Source organism: Salarias fasciatus, chromosome 6 (genome assembly GCF_902148845.1).
Source record: "Salarias fasciatus chromosome 6, fSalaFa1.1, whole genome shotgun sequence".
NCBI lineage: Eukaryota > Metazoa > Chordata > Actinopteri > Blenniiformes > Blenniidae > Salarias > Salarias fasciatus.
Window position 1 is genome coordinate 8,029,111 of NC_043750.1, and position 20,098 is coordinate 8,049,208.

Consider the following 20,098-nt stretch of genomic DNA (forward strand, 5'->3'; position numbering starts at 1 on the left):
TACAAAACACGCCGTGGCCATTAAAAGCTCTGAAATAGTGAAAGCAGGAAAATCCATTGGACCTACTGTAAAAACAGTCTTTTTTTTCATTGCCTTTGTGTTTGAGCAGTCGAACATTTCATAATGTGAGACAGATTGGGAAATGAGGCATTCAGTGATGAGGACGGGGATTATAACTCAATATCTTCTCACACTCTGAGAAGCCCTCATCTGGTCTAAGTCACTGAAACAGACGTACACGGGTCTTGAAGCTATTTGTTGCCTGTTTTTATCAGAAATTCAGTTCAAGAATACGTCACAAAAGTGTGCTGAATGCGACAGAGGCAGGAAAATAAGTGTGTGTAAATTATGTGATTATTGTTTAAAAGGTTCAGATCAAATCTGAAATGGTATGAGAATTCACTTGAAGTGTATCTCGAACCGAGGCTGGAGTGCAGTTCTTCTAATGACATTAAACACTGCAGCACCAACGAGGCCTCAGATCTGCTGCGGTTAGCAGGGAAAGTACGAAACCTTCAGCCGAGGATCCCTGAACACTTTCATAAAACATGCATAAAGCAGCGATGAGCAAAAGACAGTGAGAGTGAACCAGCGCCACAGGGAGGGAGGTGAAGCTCCGCAGAGGTGCGCCATGCCGCTGCATTCGGAGGAGGTGTCCTCTCCGCTCGTGCTCTTCGTCCGGGCCCGGACATCACTGCATGAGGGAGGCCGCTGCAGCTCCGGAGAAGTTTGAGTTGAAGTTTGACTTCTCATCCAGGGAAACTTCAGTCACAGTCAGCGATATGATAGACTCTACGAGGAAGAGACAGTCGCGGCTATAATTAGGTTGCAGTGTTGACATGGAGATGATGCGAAGCAAAGGTCTCCAGCGCGTCTCTGGTTTTTCAGGTTACATGCTTCGATCTGATCGTGGTCGTCCGCCCGCGCCTCCCACGCCTTCTCGGCTTCACCCCGGTGATCGATAGCAGTCATCACCGGCCCCTGACTAGGTCGCACATATTTGTTTGTGTCCAGGTGTTTATAACCCCTGTCTCCCTCTGACCCGCCCCAGAGTGAGGCCTGCACCCGCACCACGGCGGAGGCCGGGGCGGAGTCCCTCATCCACAATCCCCCGCTTGCCTCCCGTCAATGTATTGATGAGCCCACCATGCCTGGAAGCCATGTTTGAATCTGTAGCTGTCGAACTCAGCAGGTGAAAGAAAACTAAAACAATTAAAGATAATTCTGCCTGCCACTCTCAGAAAATATGTTTAATCTGCAGGTCAGATATAGATCTGGAAAGGTTCAGTCCCGGGATGACACCAGGCAGCGAGAGCCCACACACACCTCCAAACTGACACAGTCCAGAAGAGTCCCAGAGGAAAACCGCTGTCAAAGTTCTAGTGGATATAAATCCTCCAAGTACATCGCTGCTGTTGGAATAAAACAATCTGATAAATGTTATCCAGAGAGCAACAACAGTCATTGACTTTCAGTAATGGATCCAGCTTTTACCCAGAGGCTTCAATAGATCTGCCTGATTTATTATGCTGTGATTGTTTTAGCCCCCGTTTGAGCCCGTCGTACTAATGAAAACCTCCACAGACCTCCAAGAACACAGTTCTCTGCAGAACCAGACTCTGGGTGGAGGTTCTCTTCTGTTCCGGTTGGGGTTAGAGGATGGAAAGAGAGAAAGGGGAGGACAGACAGACAGACTGCAGGGAGGGATTCAAACCATGGTTCAGGTAGGGGAGTAACACAAGCTAAAATCAACCACCAGAGTCTGTATTTGTCATAAATGTGTCAATTGTGGCCTCAGTTTATTGTGATTTTATTTTCAGACGCGTTGATTTGAAGGCCATCGTAGTCCCAGGATAATGAGTGCATTTATATCCTCTATAGCTTTACTTCACACATGAACTATTGTGTTTTTGTGCATGAATGTAAATGTGCTTACAAATGTTCTAATATGACTGAATATGGATTATATTCTCCCAAAGTGCATTTGCAGTGGGAAGAAGATATTCAGTTTTCATTGTAGTAACAGTGGCTACTCACTGTCGGCCACATTTGATAAAATATCCCCGTTTTTCCTAACATAACGGAGTAGAAACTGAAGTCACTCTGACAGGCACTGGCTTTAATTTTCTGTTTGCTGTGGCACCGATTGATCTCATTGTCTCTTTTTGGGGTGCACAGTCCAGAAAGCAGTTTTTAAACCCCTGAGAGATAATCTCACACTAGTGCCTGAAGTCAAATTCCAAGCAGCACCTTAAACCCCTCAGGATGTGGATTCAGTCTCCTTTCTGAAGCCCCCAAAGACCCGTCTCCACCCCAAATACCCCAAGGCCCTCAGGCCCTGAGCCTCACTCCCACTGAGCCTTCTAATGATGGGGGTCATGTAATATTAACTACAGGAGGAGGCACAGACAGGAGTTCCACCCCCCACTAACACCAATTCATCTTCCACAGGCAGAAAATCCCTGAAGCACACAGAGGGCCGGCCACTGCATCACAGGTTACTTGGACTTTAATTTAAAATACACTGTAAAAACCTCAAAACCCCAGTTTCCTCCGAGACTGGGCCTGCTTTCAGTATTTGAGCGGCGTTACTTGTCTTACTCCTGTTGGCTAATTGGCCTAAATGTATTGAGGTCAGCAAGAATAATATCTTTTTTGTTTGATGCAAAAATCTAAATGTTTTGACGGATTATCCGCAAATACCAAGAGTAGTTATTGACTAAATCTACCGAGAATGTAAAGGCGACAATACCTAAAACACACAGCTCTAACTCGGGCTGAGGGATCACAGATTTAACGCTCAGGCGCCAAAGCCTCGCAGTCCGACTCATTGGGGATGCCCCTTTGTCGAGCTTGCGCTTTTCTTCTCTTCTCTCCTTTTCTCTTTTGGAAAGGCGTGTTTGTGTTGAACGGTCTGATCCAGCATTCCGTCTCATGCAGCCTCCCCGATGGCTCTGTGCTCACTGGAACAGAACGCCGACTCCAGAGCCCCTCGTTAACCCTGTATTGTTTTCAACGAGCTGGAGGCAACCCACCGCGATAATCTGTCTTAAAGCTCCTGCTGAGGACTCCCCTCGCCGCACAGTCACTCGTACTGTAGCCCGACAGGATATGCCTCCAATGGAGAGACTGCATGTCAAGTTTCTTCTCCTCCGTTCCATCCACTGATTTGACAAGCCATTTCCTGTTATTATGAACCATATGGGAGCTCTTTTTTTTTTTAAAGAGCCTTTCCACTGTTGCTATAGTTACTTAGCAGTAGGCACACTGGCTGCAGCGGCTCTCGTGGAGGCACTTGGCCTGAAAGCGTATGCTTCGATTCCAGAAAGGCTTATCAGAAATTTGAAACAAGACACTTGAGGACCAGCGCTCGTTGGCCAGACGACATGCTGTATGTTTTCTGATTTCCCTTCGGCGCAGATTTATTTACCCAACATGGGGCAAGAAACACTCAGCAGGTGCACACCCGCATTGCTGCAGCCTGTTTATTTAATTTCATCATCAATTAATCAAAAGAGTGAGAGTTTAATGAACGGGACTTGCTGCGTGTCCGTAGTGAACAGATCCATACCGGATGGATGGATAGATGGGTGGATGGATGGATAGATGGGTGGATGGATGGATAGATGGATGGATGGATGGATAGATGGGTGGATGGATGGATAGATGGGTGGATGGGTGGATTTTCATTGAGTTAATGAAAAGAGAAACCATTTATCTGTAATTTATTGAAAACTTTTTTTCTGTTTTATTCAAGCAGATTGCAACACAAAATATTGGAAATGAGAAAATTCCAAAAATAAACTTTTTTTTTGGGGGGGGGATTTTGTTTTTTCAATGCTTGCTGCATGCATACTTCCTAAACTTGATAATCAGGGCATGGCTCACGTTCCAAGTCTTCTTCTAATTAGAAATGCGTTACTGTGTTCAGTGCTCCTGCGTTGATCAAGCAGGGCCTTATTAACCGGTTCGGTGGCACATCTCTATAACTGTAGCAACACTCTCGAAGGTTCTGGACTCCTACCAGGTCAAGTTAGCACCTTAAATTATTTCAGTGAAAATGTTTCTGGAGAAAGATATTTGGTATTGTTTTTCTGAAAAACTCTACACGGCAGTCTTGTCACTGTGTGGTCAAATAAAAAGCTCAGAGAATTATTTCAGCAATGTTAAATTAAAACTGAATTATCTGAATAAAGAACAATATCAGCTCGTGCTGGTATTTATTGTCTTCATACTACATACGAGTTGTAGCACTGACGTCTAGTCCTGAAGTGCCCATAATCTGGATGTCTTAGATCTCTCCCTGCTGCAAAACACGTGATTGCAACGAAGGGCTCTTCGCTGGCCTTTCTTGGTAGCTTGGTAATGGAGATTCAGGTGTGCTGAAGCACACAGGACCGGGATTGGAAACCACTGAACTACACTCTCATAAATGGTGTTGCATTAAAAAAAAAAAAAAAAAAAAAAAAAAAAAAAAACAGTTTTACAATTCGGTTTACTGTCTTAGAAATGACACTGAAACTGTCGTGTGTCTTTCTTCTACCCCAGGCGCTCCCTCAAGGCCGAGCACTCGCTGTCAGAGGCGGAGGAGGATGACGGGCTGCTGCAGAGAAGCTTGCAGGACGGACTGAGGGAGAACTACTCCAACTCCTTCAAGCCCCCACTGGCCCGCTCACTGCGCATCAAGGAAGAGCTCCTCAGCCAGAAGCACCGCCTTTCCAACCAGCCCGCTGCTCTGTCATTGGCCAATCTCGAGTCAGCTGGCTTGCTCAATCACGGGCAGTCGCACTCCCTGCTGGGCCAGAAGGGCTCCTCCCCTTTCTGGGGAAGCAAAGCCCACCTTGAAAGCCTGATGAAGCTAAAGCAGGCCAGTGGAGCGCTGAGTGACCTCAAAGACCTGCCTACATTCCTGGAGAATCACCACCACAACCACCACGGAGCCTTCTCCTACAAGAGTTCCCTCCATCACCACCACCACAATCAGGTGTCGAAGGCCCAACACCACCACAACGACGGCAAGAGAGATCAGGGCCACTCGCCCCCCGTCGACCTGAAGATCCCCCAGGTCCGGGGCATGGATCTGTCGTGGGATTCACATGCCTCTGACCTGTACGGCTACGGCGCCATGGGCGTTGGGGGTGGTGCTCACGGGGAGAACACCCTGAGCCGAAAGCTGAGAGCCATCCTGCCCAAGCAGAACCGGCGGGGAGCGAGCCTGGGAAGCCTCCTGGACGGCGCTGCCGACTACTGGAGATCCGACCTCGACCACTCCAGTTCTGGGCCAGCATACTCCATCTCCGACGTGGAAGGGGACCCAAATTCCAAGCAGCCAAGGAAGAAGAGGGGCCGCTATCGCCAATACAACAGTGAGATCCTGGAGGAGGCCATCGCAGTGGTGATGAGTGGAAAGATGAGCGTGTCCAAGGCACAGAACATGTACGGGATCCCACACAGCACCCTGGAGTACAAGGTCAAGGAGCGCATGGGAACCTTGAAGAACCCCCCAAAGAAGAAGCTCAAGCTGATGATGAAGATGGAAGCAGGAAGCCAGGATTTTCCTACCGAGTCAGAAAACACACCCACCGTGACTCCGCGAGACGACGGCCCACCGCGAGCAGCTGCTGAGCTCCAGGACAATGTAAAGGAAGAGATTGATGATAATTTCAAACCAATCGACTAAACGACTTACACATGTAAACCTCAGTCAAATGACTTTAGTAATTTGAAAAATGGATGGGGCTTTATTTGTGCCAATTTCCTTTGCAGTATCTGGGTGAGCACAAATGCAGGGATTAACATGAGGAGGATTCTTTAAACAAACTGGAAAGAAACAACCAATCGGACGTTTTTCAAACAAGCGTCACTTGAACGACGCCGTGCGTTTGTTTAGCTTTTCTATCCAGGGGCTTAACAAATGCAGCTAAAGACATTATAGAAATTTCCTGAAGCATGCTGATAATCCCCAGCCCCCAAGCCCCCCCACCCCCTCCAAAAAAGTGAAAAACAAACTCAATCCCCTCTCTTCTCTGAACTCGATACACTGAAACATTGCTGCTGATAAATGCAGTTTGGGCTTTGGACAATTTCAATTTTGGCGGGGACAAAAATGAGGGGAAGATCTGAAAATTAATTCCCTAAAAACTGCTAAATTAGTCCCTTTACCACTCCCCTCTCTCATGGAGTACTAGCTGAAAATTGGTAAGTGAACTGTCTATTACATTTGAAGCCAACTGTATGGTTTAATCATACCATTGATATTCCCCACAAGGGTTGTGAATCAAACCCATTCTCTTCTTGCCAGGTAGCCATGATGCTTTAACTGCAGACCTTTTCTTTCCTCCTTAAAATATTCTGCTAATCTCTGTGCGGACGAAAGCAAGATTAACCCGTCCTTTTTTGAACGAGAAAAGACACACAAAGTCATTCAGGGATGCATGTTTGTGAGTTTCGTGGACACTACTGACTTCTATAATCGACTTCTTTTCCTCTATCTTTTTCGTTTGATTTGTTTTGCTTTCTTTTGCACTACACTTTGGGTCTGGCGCTTACAGACCAGGTTACCTCGGCATTGTTGCCCACGCATCATGCACTTATTATGGTCTGTCTCGGAAGCCCAGTCGCAAACCTCGCAACGGGTCAGGGGTGCGCATCGCCTGCACGCGCTGATTCATATTCAGATGCGGGAGGTCTTGAAACCCTCTTTTTTGCCAAGAGACAAGTCGAGGGTTGATCTGACTATGGATCAGCTGTTTTTATAAGGCAGAATGCTACCTCATGGACCTCCATCATTCTCTCACTGCTGATCCTGGAAAGCTTGGAGAGCCACCTGCAGGTCACCTTACCAACGGTGGCCAAAGGGAACTCGTCGTCCCCCCCCCTCACGAAGATCACGATCGGATGACGGCCTTTTAGGATCAGAATGTGAAACTGTGCTGCTATCCGGTTCATTATTTAACTCCTGTTAAGGCTTTAGCTAGCGTAAGCTAATCAGGTTTAGCTTGTCTTAGCTAACAACAAATTATTGCTGATGGGTTTTTTTCTTTTCTTCTTTTTCTTTTTTCCTTTTCCAATCAAGAGAGCCAGCGCGGCTTGGATGATGACTTTTTAAAGAATCTCCTTCTCCATCGAACTTCACTTTTAAAGGCAGTTTACGACAGCGATGTAGGGGTGTTCATTTGGGGGTGGGGGGTGGGCCATATGCAGGGGGGAGGGGGTAGTTGATAGGAGGGGGGAAAAGAGATTTTAATATATTATAAGTTATTATGACTGACTATGTAAAAGCCAATCCATGATTCTGGGTGTTTCTTTTTTTCCTCATTTTTAACTCAGGGTAACTGAGACAGATGATGTGGGTTACAAATATGGTAATTTCCTGTTGGACCTATGGTAGACAGAGAAGAGGACTTGCCTCTTGCTCATGCTTTGTCTGCGTGATGGCCATGTGGTTAAGATGGCGGCGCCGCGGCGGACGAGCCTGCCCAAATGAATCACACAAGAAAAAAAAGAATGAAAACACTCATGTCAGGTTTGTGGATTCAACTCGCGGCGTTAACCTTTGAAAATAGCACTTTTCAAAAAGTAAGAGTAAAAAAAAAAAACAACATAGAATGAAAGTTTGAGGTTATGCATGTAGTGTAGCTCTTCTCTATCGGGGGGGATTTGGAGCAAGGGAGCGATGAGGAGGCTGGAGAGATGGAATTAAAAAAAAAAGCTTTAGTGTGTGAAGACTTTCAGAAAGGTGCAGCTTGGACCCAAACTACTTCTTTTTTTTCCACTCAATTACCTCCACGACTTAAAAGAAGAAAAAAAGAAAGTTTTGAAGAAAAAAAAAGGTTGACAGCTTGAACAAGTTGAGTTTGGTGTAGTGTCGTCTCGTTGTTTTCCCTGCCCTCGCCGCTAAATGTTTGCTCTTCGCTCCTAACACTGCCTGGTGCTCACCCAGTCTGTGAGATTTTTAACATGAGAATTGTAACTCTGCTCAGATGAAACGATGATTCACTCCCTCTGAAATGTATTGTACCTTTTATTTATTGGATTTCTTTTCTTTTTGGTGGTTATTATTATCTTTAAAAAAAAAAATGGCATGCACCACTTTTAATTTGGCTGATTTTGGGGTTAAGCCCATGAATTCCGTTGAATATGTATTGAGAAATTCAATTGATCTCGAGCCGCAGATGCTCTAATGAAGTAATCAACAATCGAATTGAGATTCGAATCACTTACTACCTGTCGCTTACAATCCTAAATCCTGCCCTGTGTGCTACTTTGGGCCTGATTGCTGTGTATGTAAGGCCACTGGTGGTGGGGGGCCTGAAAGAAAGGGCCTCCCCCCACCTCTGAAGCAACAGTATTGCCAGGGGTCGTCATGCATGAAATGCGTCCAACACTTTGACAATGCCGAGCATTTGAAGTGTCTAAAAGGCTGCGGCGCATGCCGAGTTGGACCCAGCGAAGGACAATGCACTGATCTGATAGTTAAAACAGGATCGAAGCCCCCCCCACCCCCCTCCAGTGTTCAAAAGAAAGCACTTGTTCCGATCACGCCTCTGATTTAAAAGATTTCCAAAACCAGGCACGATTAGCTACCTGTGAAAAAGAGGAGAGAAAAAACTCCCCTTGAAAAACCCTTTCAACCTGTTGGCTTCGTCCATGTGATGCATGTAAGGCATGTCGTTAGTAATCATGTGTACGGAAGTGTTAGAATTGGCATTTAATGCGCAGGTTTGCATGGGTCGACTCCAGCAGCACTTACATGGAAGTTCCCCTGAGAGGGGCGAGTCCTCGAGGGCCAAACAGCGTGTTTCTGCAGTCCACATCCCCGGCGTCCGTCCCGTCCGCTCTCAGCCCGTCTTACCTACTGAGGTGCATGCCATTTAAAGGTGTTTATTTATTTGATTTCATTCCAAATCTTTTGGGTTTTCTTGATTGTTTCTTGTGGTTAACGGCTCCCCCTGTCCGAAAAAGTCCTCCTCCTTCTAACTGAGTCTCAGCGCTGTTTTTGAAGGACACCTCATGCTAGATTATATCCTTCAGAGAACAGCGTATCTATTTACATACATATAAACTAACCAAGAACCCTCACATAATGAATGTAGTCAAGTGAAATGACTCTCCAGAAACGTATGAAAAACACAACAGTTATCTGCAACAGCAACAACAAAAAGACACACAGCAAGAAGACAGCGCTGTCACATCATTTTCTTGTAAACAGACTGTTCTTTTCTCTCTTTTTTGGCTTTCGGTTTCACTTTTATGCTGCTTGTGTTGGAGACGCAGTCGTTCCTCCCGACCAGGCACGCAGCAGTAGCCTTCAGTACTGTAAACGTCTCAGGATCGAGCCAATAGGATGGGCAGCAATATTTGTCAGTCGGAAAAAAAATGGCGCAGACTTTAACTACCTGTACTAGATTTAAAAAGAAACAGATGTGTATATAGATACAAATATCTATGTATGGATTTAAAGATACACACAAGCTGCGGCAGAGGCCGAGCGCTATACCTCATTCTCAGAACTCCTCTCCGTGCCTCGTACCTGTATGATTCCCTCACCTGGGAGCTTGGCGAAGGGATAGCTGATACTCTGGGAAAACGCAGCCTCCGCTCTTTCTTTTCTTGTATTCTGTCTTTTTTTTTTTTTAAACCCTTTTCTTTGTTCTTGCAAAGGAAGGAGGGAGACGCTTGGAGTGTCTGACTGACCAATATTTGCCACCCTGCCACTTTTCAGGTATTATTATCATTTTGTGGAACAAAACCTTCGAGAAGGAAAAAGAAACAGAAAGAGCTGCAGGGATCCTCCAACCGTCCCTGATTTTTTTTTTTCCTTTTTAGAGCTAGTTGGGATTGTTTGAGAGGCCTGAAAACGTCTCTCCCCGTTGAAAGCCCAAACATTTTGGGACTCGCTGGTCTGGTTTCACCCTGGAGGCGTAGAGTCGGGTCGGTCCCACCCTGGTCTGAGAACAGATCCGGGGGTTTTGTTCACTCACTTTTTTTTTCTTTTTCTTGGTTTATTGTTTGTTTTTAAGTGTAACATAACTCCAGGTTGAAATTTGACGAGGGATATAGCTGGGTTTTTTTTTTTCTTTTTTCTTAATTCTCACACCCAGAGTAATCAGAGACCCAGAGGGGAGATCGGGGGACAGGTGGACAAGTTAACCTTCCTTTATGAGCTGTATTTTAAATATTCGTACTCTGTTCAAACAGAAAAACACTGCATTCCCCTGACAAACACAGCACGCACAGGAAAATGTACCTTAATGTGATGGAAATGAAAAAAGCTATATGAATATATATGTATTTATTTTATTGTTTTTCTGCATCTTCAGGTGAACCAATCAACTTGTCCTTGCTTTATCGGGCTGGTTTTTGATTTGTTTTATTTGTTTGCTTGTTCTTTGTTTTTTTTCTTCTGAGTGAAAGACTGTCAAAAAAAAAATTATGTGACATAAAAAGAAGAAGAAAAAAATGTCAAACAGCAACTACTGTAACCTCACTTCGTAGCCGCCGCCGGAGACGCGAGGCGAAGCGTGACGCGGCGAGCTACCAGGAAAGAAAGAACCATAATGTATATGATTGCCATGCTCCTCTCTGCAGGGAGGTCTCCTCTGTTTCCTATTCTGTCATGCTGCATATCTGGTTGTCATTTATACCTCAGGTCCGACCACTTCAAAGCAGCTGATTGTATATTAGAAACACACACACACCCACACACACACTCAGACACACGAGGAAGAATCAGGATTTTTAGTACGGCTCCTTTCCAGATTTTTAAACGTGTTACCGATGGAAGCAGATTTTGAATAACTGTTGTTTCTTGTTGTGGTTTGTTCGTACTCTTGTTATTCTGATGGCATCTTATTTCTTTCATTCTGTTTTCGTACAAGCAGACATAAGAAAAAAAAAAAAAAAACCAAGACAAATTCATCAAGAGCAGAAACCAGGTTTTCATGAATACAATGCTGTATTCTGTCTAGCACATACAGCTGTGGAAGAGCAGAACACACACACACACACATACACACACACACACACACGCTCTGGCCTCATCAGGTAGCCACACTTCATGTGGGTGGATTATATGTATAATTATGAAGCTGAAGTCTGCCGTGTCTCTTTTAGAAGCAGGTGGGTGTGTTTGGTCCGCAGCCTGCAGAACATCAGGCCTGCTGGCTGATTTTGATCTGGCACACTGGGACACTGCAGGCACTGCCTCTGTGAAAATCTCTTTCTTTTTTTTTCTTCTTTTTTTTGCTTTTCAACAAAGACTAGCCTTTCCTCTGATTTGTTTTCCTTCTTTCTGCATCAGCCTCCTGATGTCTCTGTTAAAGAGCAGCGGTGTTATTCTTTCGAGTTGCTCTGCGTCCAGCCTGTGATGCTCTTTGCTTCTCTGCGGCTCTTTTTTAGGTTTGTGTTTTCACAACTTTTCTCTCATGCTGCCGAATCTGTTTCTGTGGCTTGCCCCCCCCCACCCCTCCCCGGAGTTTGGGGGTGCAGGTTTGGGACAGTGGGCAGAGGCGTTCGTCCCGGTCGGTTGTAGATAATCAAACGTGATTCTTGCTGTGACCCAGCAAAAACTTGGTAAAGCGTCTTTTCTGCTTGCTGAGAAGCACAAACACAACTAGTTAGAAAAACTGAGGGGAATCTGTTAGAGGGGATCAAACCACGAGAGCCACTAAATGCAGCCCACTGCACCGCTTTCATCAATTCTGTTCGTCACAATGAAGCTCCGTCGTCTGAAGCGTGGGCTCATGTGAGTAGTGCGGAGTTTAGAATCAGATCTTTCAGAAAGATTCAGCACTACAGTAAAAAAAAAAAAAATTGGCTTCAGGACTGCAAAGAGCAGGAGCAACAGTCTGAACAGAAGCAGCTGTTTCAGCATTTTCCCCAAAGCCCCGTTCTGCAGCGGCACATCCAGAAACGTCGTGAGCTCCGCCGCGCCGCCGCTTTTCTCTCCTCACATTTGTCGAGGCGGCGGTAACAGATCTGCTAAAATGTGCGTCTCCTCCGTCGTCGAGTGCGATGCCAAGTGTTGTAAATGTCAAAGCATTTGCAGAGAAGTGACAGGCAATCACTCAGCGAGCGGCGCTGGCTTCGAAAGCAGAGCTGAGTACGAGTCTGAAAGGCCAGGCACGCCTCTGGAACCACGCTGGTCTGCGGCAATCAGCACAACACACTCCTGCAATCCCCTCTCTCTTCTTTATTTTAGAATTATCTCATGAAAAGCTAAATCTGGAAAAAGGATTGAAATCCTGAAGACAAATTACAGAATCAGAATGAAAAATCCACTATGTAAAATCTCCTTTTATTCACTGGTGATTTGAAGCAACAATCCTGAGTTTGCTGTTTGAAAACAAGAAAAATAAACTCAAAAATTTTAATGAGGTTTCTCTAAGAAATATTTAAAATAGGTCTTGATTTTTCAGGATGAATTTATTCTTCAATCAGGGGAATCAAGAATGCCTTTAAAAGATTTTAATCACAGTCTCTAATCTTGAAGGCTTGGCTTGTTTACTGGCGTAACGGAAGCACCCAGGCGGACGTTCTTCCATCAAACGGCTCAACGCTCAGGTCAAATTCGTCAGTTCAAATTCCGACCAAACCTCCCACCTCCCCAGTCTGCTTCTCCGCCACCTCGCCATGGTGAAAGTCTCACAGGCAGACATTTTCTCACACGCTGGCTGTTCTCGCCTCCGACGAGTCCGCGGCGGCGCCGTGCGTCTCGCCCCTCCGCCTCGTCGGAAAGCCCTCCTCGCAGATGGCAGGCCAGACAGACGGTCGGATAAACGCGGCGGCGGTCTGAGGAGGTGGATGGGAGCGCCAGGATGAAATCTAAGTGAAGTAGAGAAGAATAAAGGCCGCTGAAGGTCGCCTTCCCCACCCCCACGCTCACAGTTAAACATCAGGCTCTTAATGGAGCGCCGCTGAAATTCGCTTTGCCGCCGAACATCGCTTCAGCGATTAAAAGGCGCCACTGTTGATTTGAGACGCCGTTTCGAGAAAGGAGAGAACTTTAGGGACAAAATTGGACCTCGTGCAAATTGTTTTATTTGTTTGTTGGTTTCCTCAAATGTAAACCGGAGCTGTATAGAGGAAATCTTGAGGTGCCCTTGTGTGTTGCCATGACAATCTCGCAGCATTGTTCCCATGTGGAGGTGTGTCTGGCCCTTCAGAGCCATCTACATGGTCCAGCTGGTCTCTGTTGCTGTGAACTCAAATAAAAAAGTGTGAGCAGAGCTGGATCTGTGTCGTTTGGAGTCGGTTTCCCACAGATTAACAGATTCCGCGCAAACATTTTCCTTCTGGATGTGTCGAAGTGGCTCCTCGTGTCAGCTCCTCAGCCTCGCTCTGTTTCAAGGGAAGTGAAGGCGCAGTACTACAGACCGCTTTGTCTGACACTGGTTGGCAGATAGTGGTACCGCAGAACGTCTGGTTTTTCTCTGCTTGCGTAATGCCTCCAGACAGAGCGCCGTGACGATCCGTCTTTGTATCACTCTCCCTCCATCGCTGTGAGCGCCTGCGAGCAAACAGAACCATTGTCCTGCTCTCTGCTCGCCGCTCAGATGGATCTTGCTGATTTCTGATACCTCAGTCTGGCACAAAGGCTCACTCATGGGATCTTTTCAGGTGCCGACACGCCATTCAGTCGCACACACGGGACTGAAAAACCCAGCTGTGTTCTTGCTGTTTGTCAGCGCAGCTTTTCGTAGTGTTTAACAAATCGCTTCAGTTCATCGCTAGAAACTCGATTCTGTCAGACCTTGCTCCGCTGGTATTCTTTGATTGTTTGCAGATCATTGCGACGTCCTTTAGGCTCATTTCTGTCGATCCAGAGCGACGCAGCTGGTCCGGGGATCCGGAAACCCCTTCCTGGAGCTCCGTAGCCGTGAAGCTGCTCTTCGCCCCTGAACTGTGGGCCGCCCTCTTGGCACCTTCGGCCGGTGGAGCGTGAGCAGCTGAGCAGCCTGTTGTATGCACAACCTGGCTTTGCTGTGTTTCTCTTTTTCCTTTCTGTCTTTTGTCGATTTTTCTTTTTTCACAGAGGCTTTGCCATGCTCTCCTCAAAAGAGGAACTTGCAGGTTTTTTCAGAGAGGGCTCGTGGTTCTGTCAGCTACAAGGAGGAGTCATTATCCTCTGCAATATTGAGTCTTTCTAGAAAAAGAAAACACACTGACATACAGTATGTTTGGCAGTCAGTTAATATTTCAGCCTTGATGTAAATTTTATGATCTCTCTTCACAATATTTCATAGGTTTGCCCATTAATGTTGTATGATGTCTCTGATCTTCTGTTTTGATGGTTCGGGCCAACTGGCTTGGGCTTTGACTTTTGGTTTTCGTGTGGGAAAAAAAAAAAAAAAAAGAAAAAACAGTATCAAGAAAAAAGAATGAACTAATAAGCAGGGCGGCTGGTGTTGACATCTCCCGAGTGTTTCCCCCGTGTAGCTTCTTTTAAAACTTGTCAGCGTCTTCTCAAATTTGAAAGTGCGGTGTCTTTTCTGTACCTCTGAGTTTGTTAGGTCTACACTACATGCAGATGAGCGCGCAGCTGGCCGGGGTATTTATAGACGAGCCGAGGAGCTGCATCGGCTCATGAGCCTGATCAATAAGGCAGGTCAGACAGACCGGCAACTTGCTGAGCGGATATTGGAGTTCAGTCCTCAGACAGGAGGTTGGGCAGGTGATATAAACACTTGCCAACAAGTACAGAAGATTAAATGTCATGCAGACGATTCCTACTGTTCGCTAAAGTTTCCAGTGGAAGACCTCACACCCATCTGGCTGGAGTTGACTCATGATAGCAAGAACATCACTTAAAAGGGTATTTGAAAAGCCTTTTTTAGCTTGTTTTTGACTGATTCTGTATGTTATTTTCAGCCAAATACTTTTTTCAGTGCTTTATAAACAGCAAGGATTGTAAATCTGAATAACTCTTAGCAGGGGAGACTCAGCAGAGCTCACTTAATGGCCCACCTCGCTGATCCTCTAGAGATCGAACTTTTACAAGACTTAGACTGTTGCCTTCCCAAATGTTGGAATTGAGCCGCTCATTGGCTGATTCCTCACGCGGGAAAGTAACACTGAGTGTTTTCTTTTTGTTTCTCTCCACCGTCGATGATGACTTCCATCACACTGTCTTTGGGCTTTCTTTACTACTTTTTTTTATTGTAATGTGCAAAAATGTTAAAAAAAGAAAAAGAAAAAACTTACAACACAGAATACCTCAGAAAGGAAATCCATGTAATCTTGAGCTCCAACCTCCATTTATTGTGTGATCCTGTCCATCAACTCTCATTTCCCGTCCTGTCTTTCTGCTGTTTTGGCCACGCAGCGCCCAGCGAAGGCTTTCTGTTTCACATCATCATGACGCCTTCTTTCAGCCCTTTCCAGTTTTTGACCTTTCGCTGCCTGTGTGGCACTGGTACATTCGTTGAATTCCCATGAAAAACTGGGCCTTCACCAAGACAAAGCAAAACAAATTGGGTTTTTTGCCAGCGGGTTTGGTGAAAGATCGAAGGCCAATACGCTGAACACTTGAAACTACACATTCCCCACCTCGTTTCCTTCGCATACCTCTTTATCTACTTATCTACTCTTTATCGTTGTTAAAAACTGAATGTAAAAAAAACAACAAAAAAAACACGAACACAACAAACCTCTAATTTAACTATACATATTTTAAAAAAAATGACTCTATATGTGCACATAGATATACCTATACAAGCCCCACGCAGACACAAACACAATGCATATGTATATAAAAATCTCTAATGTCATATACTTTTATCTTGAAAAAGGAAGAGGATGAGCCTTTTCCGTTGATGATTCAGGGAAACAATACAGAAGTCCAGTGCAGTATGTTTTTGGTGAAAGTCACTCCCACTCTTGTCGGTTCTTGGTGTTCGTTTTTTCTTACGCTTGGTATTTTTGGCGGTCCACCCCGCTCCCCCCAACTCATGATGTAGCATAGGGAAAAGGGGGGAGGGGAGAGGAGTTTTTCTTTCCTCCGTTTGTTCGGTTTCTTTTTTTTCCCTTTTTTCAGTTGACAGATGAAGTAGTGAAGCTAGGATCTCATGTAGTTGTAGTCGTTTCAAGCCTGATTCTGTGAAACGAGGGTGGGGGTCGTGTCTTGGGTGGGTGGGATTTTTTCTTTCTTCTTTTTTTTTCTCGTAGAGATGACTGCGCTGACCGTATATTTATGAAGTTGGCTGGGACGTCAAAAGTGGCGTTTTTTTGGCGGGATCGGGCGGGGGAGGGGAGGGTGGCCTCTACGGCGGGGGGGGGTGGGGGGTGGGGGGGTTGAGGGGGTGTCTTCAGGACGGTTGTACATAGAACTTGCTTTACCCGTCAGCCCTGACCTGTCTTTTTCACAGGCGAGGTGGAACTGTACACTGAAGGCACTTGAGGAGGAACGTTTGGTGTGTTTCTATGTCTCGAAAAGTAAAGACTGTTTAAAATGAAGGAAGCGGAGACGGCAGAGTCGCTCGAGACGATGCGTCTCCCGTGTGCTTTCGATGGGAGCGACGGGCGGTTTCGACGTTGACCCTCTTGATATTTTTGCATGCTCGTGTACATACCCCTGTATCAGTCCTTTGGTTTGAAGAGGCTGGTTAATCCAAAAGCGCTTTTTTCTGTCTTTTGTTTTCCTCTTCAGGATGTCGTCCACAGGACAGATTCTAATGTTTTTGAATAAGAAATATTTCCCCCCCTGAGAAAAAAAAAATCCCTTTTCCTGAGAAGAAGGAGCACCTAAGGTGTTTGTTTGTCACTGCAACAGCTTTCGTAGTGGTTTTTTGGCTAAAGCTCTTTTTGCAATCATTTTTTCCCTTCTGTAAAGTAATTAAAAGAAAAGTGCGTGTGAGTGTGGATGTGTGTGGATGTGTAAGAACTAATGTGACATGCTTGCTCTTTTGGTTTTTTGTTTTCCTCAGTAGGTCTTTCAACCATATTTCAGCCTCTGAACTGTTTTGGAGGAACACTTCGATTGACTCGTGCTCTTATTCAACCTAATGGAACCGTGTGCAAGTTAAACAAAATCATCTCCGAAAATATCCTGGTTGTCTGTAGGAACAACAGAAAGATGCCTCTCTGGGCGCCTTACACCCAAATGACATTACCCAGACACCCTCAGGGACCCTCGACAACACTGCTCTCACTCTTATTCAGGTACTTAATCTACACCGAGGCCTAGCAGTGAACAAGTTTAACTCTGGTATGTTTTCATGAGCCTATTCCTAAAAAGACGAAACTATAGCCAAAATCTCCGACAAATTCTCGCCCTCAGACTTTGGTTTGGCGTTAAACTCATGGAAGCTCTTTTTCTATCTTTTAGCTGTGTCTTCTAAACCCTCTCGACCTCTGGATATTTTTAGCATGTGATGAATGTCAAACTTCTTCTCACCTCAGAACCGCAGAGTCTATGTTAGCGCTCCGTTCTCGTTGACTTGCGTCAAGTGCCATGGCTTCTTTGCTCGCGCAGAGCATCTGGTATGGTGTGGCTACAAAGCACCGGTGTAACTCCGCTAACCTCTTGAAATAAAGGTTTCATCCAAGTGCACACAACAGTGGTGTGGCTTTCGAGTTGCTTCGGGCCGCCATGGTCCTACATACTGTATGATGTAAGATCTCTTAAGATTACTTTCTACATTCCTGACGTTGGTTTTCGGTTGTAACCTGCTTTCTTCTTTCGTTTCTTATGAAGCTCCGATTGGTTTGGAACCGGCTCGGGTAGATGCAGGAAGTGTTGTCCAGGGGTTTGGACTCTAGTTTGGTTCGTACAACAAACCTCGTCTTTTGTTGGATCCGGGTTTCTTTGTCCCGCTGAAGTTTCTGACGTTGTAGTCTCACCTCGGTTCTTAACGGGTGGCTGGACGCCCCGCGGCGGCGGCCTGCTGGGCTTTTGTTTTTCCTCTTTTCCACTGAGACTTTTGCTTTTGGGTTTGACGATATACCTCATTCCTTCAGCCCGGCGGGCCCCGGGGGGCGCTGTGCCGATGCTCAGGACGCTCAAGTCCCCTTTCATGGTTCGGTCCCACATGGACTGAACCTCTCACACACCAAACACACACACTCACACCAAAACACTTACACACAGGTTCTCCAAATACCCCAATGGACCTCATTTTTCAATATCTACTGTTTACAGTTTGACAAAAAAATTGTATAATTTAAAAAATATTTTCTCATATTGTAGTTTTATTTATGTACAAATTTTTTGTTGTTGTTTTCGTTCTTATTTTGTACCTTGTGAGTTGGACTTTTATTCTTCTAGGCTTATATTATTGATGTCCATGTAAATGAGCACTTAACAAGGATCACAATAATTGGTTTTAGTTTGATTGACACTGTTTTCTTTCTCCCTATCTCTATCCTTTCATTTTGAATGCAAAATCTGATTTTTTTTTTTGGGGGGCTAATGAATAATGAACTGTCTCATAATGTCTGTGATTTTTTTTTCCACAAAAAGATGAAAGACAATTTGATTTCCTACAGTTTTTGGTTTCTTTTTTTAAACTTTATTTTGCATTGAACATCAGGCAACGCTGATTAGATCTGTCTTTGTGCATGTGTAAAATATTTTACTGGTTATGTTATATTCAATTTGGTAAGAAAAAGAATAAAAAAAGAAAGAAAATTGCCATTTTTGCCACACATTTCAGCTGTAATGTTGTGTAAGGTAGTATTCACTGGATGCTAGAACCTTCTTTTCAAAACCACTATTCTTCTAATAAATTTTGTTGTGAAAATAACTTCATTTCGGGTCTGGCCTGAGTTTGTGTGCTGTGCTCCTGGATCCCCAACCTGTAGGTGACTGAATGGAGAATGGGCTGCAAGTACCGGAAAGCAGCAGCTGAGCCACAAGTTTCCCCTTAAAGCATCTTCATCAGTGAGTTAAGATGGGTTAAAATGGGTCTGAAAAGGTTCCGAGAACATGAGAACGTGTAACGATAGCATTCATCTCGTCAGCTGTCTTCATAACGTTATGCCAAACAGCCAAAAAGAGCTGGCACAATCCAAATGATTTCAATAGAGTCAACTGTCATTTTAAAATCACTTTTATAGAGAAAACCCAGAAAGAGTCCAGGAAGAAATCTGCAGAACCTGCAAACCCAGACTCAGAGGAGACTTTGGTAACACTTTACCCACACAGCATACCTGTATAACGCATTATAAGTACATTTATAAAGCATTATATTGCCATTATAGCATTGTATAACTATAGCTATGAACGATCACAATGCTTTATGACCCACTATACAGCATAGGGTTAGGATTAGACACCAGGTCCTGGCCCTAATTGATGTTATAAAGCATTGTGATAATTTTTGCTGTATTAAAAGTGTCTGTAGTGAATTTGCATTCGTGTTTCTCAAACCTTCCACACAGTAAGTTAGATGAGGTAAACTCAGTGAGTTCTGGTCCAACTTGTCCTGAGCTTCGTCCAGGCCTGAGACGATTCTGAACATTTTGCTTTGAACTTGTATTATTTGAAGTTTCCAGCAAATTTTGCCATCAATTAATGCTCACACCCACAAATAGCAAGAACAACATTTTCCTGTATGTCTTCTAGACACCAGCACGCCCTCAGGAAGTAAATTAATGACGCTTATCAAGAATCACGTTTGCGTGCAGCAGAAAGAATTGAAACAGATGAGAGATGTAGTTTTGGTCCTTGACAATTTGCAAACGTTTATAGAACACGTGGAGGAAGAAAATTCTCACTTTTCCACTGAATAATGAGACTGCATTGTTTGCATTTAATGGTTCCACAGAATTAAATAATAATCTGAGTATAAATAAAGACATGTAGGCATTTAGAGTTACAGAAGGATCATTTCTATGTCGAATCCCAGTGGGAACTTTTTTCTTTTTTAACAGAAATTACTGGTGTCAACAAACAAGCCCCAAATTGGACAAAGTGGGTGACTGGAGGAGTCATGTGACACAATCAGAAACAGACATTATCATCTCTGGAGCAGGAGGGCCAGGGATAGTTTGGGAGGAATCAATCTTGATTAAAAAAAAAAGACCTGGAGCCAGTCCTGATCCGGATGCAGGCTCGGGTTTGTTTTCTCTGAGATTAAACTGTTAGCTTCATGATCTG

General features: G+C 44.8%; 1 protein-coding gene across 2 annotated transcripts in view; it reads left to right on the forward strand.

Annotated features, from left to right (window-relative positions):
- Positions 1–6,141, forward strand: part of lcor (ligand dependent nuclear receptor corepressor) — an 83,524-nt gene extending 77,383 nt beyond the window's left edge. For both annotated transcript variants that reach the window (XM_030093921.1, XM_030093922.1), the window contains exon 7: positions 4,549–6,141. In XM_030093921.1, coding sequence (XP_029949781.1) covers positions 4,549–5,680 — 1,132 coding nt within the window. In that variant the 3' untranslated portion in view covers positions 5,681–6,141. The remainder of the gene's footprint in view (positions 1–4,548) is intronic.
- The last annotated feature ends 13,957 nt before the right edge of the window (positions 6,142–20,098 follow it).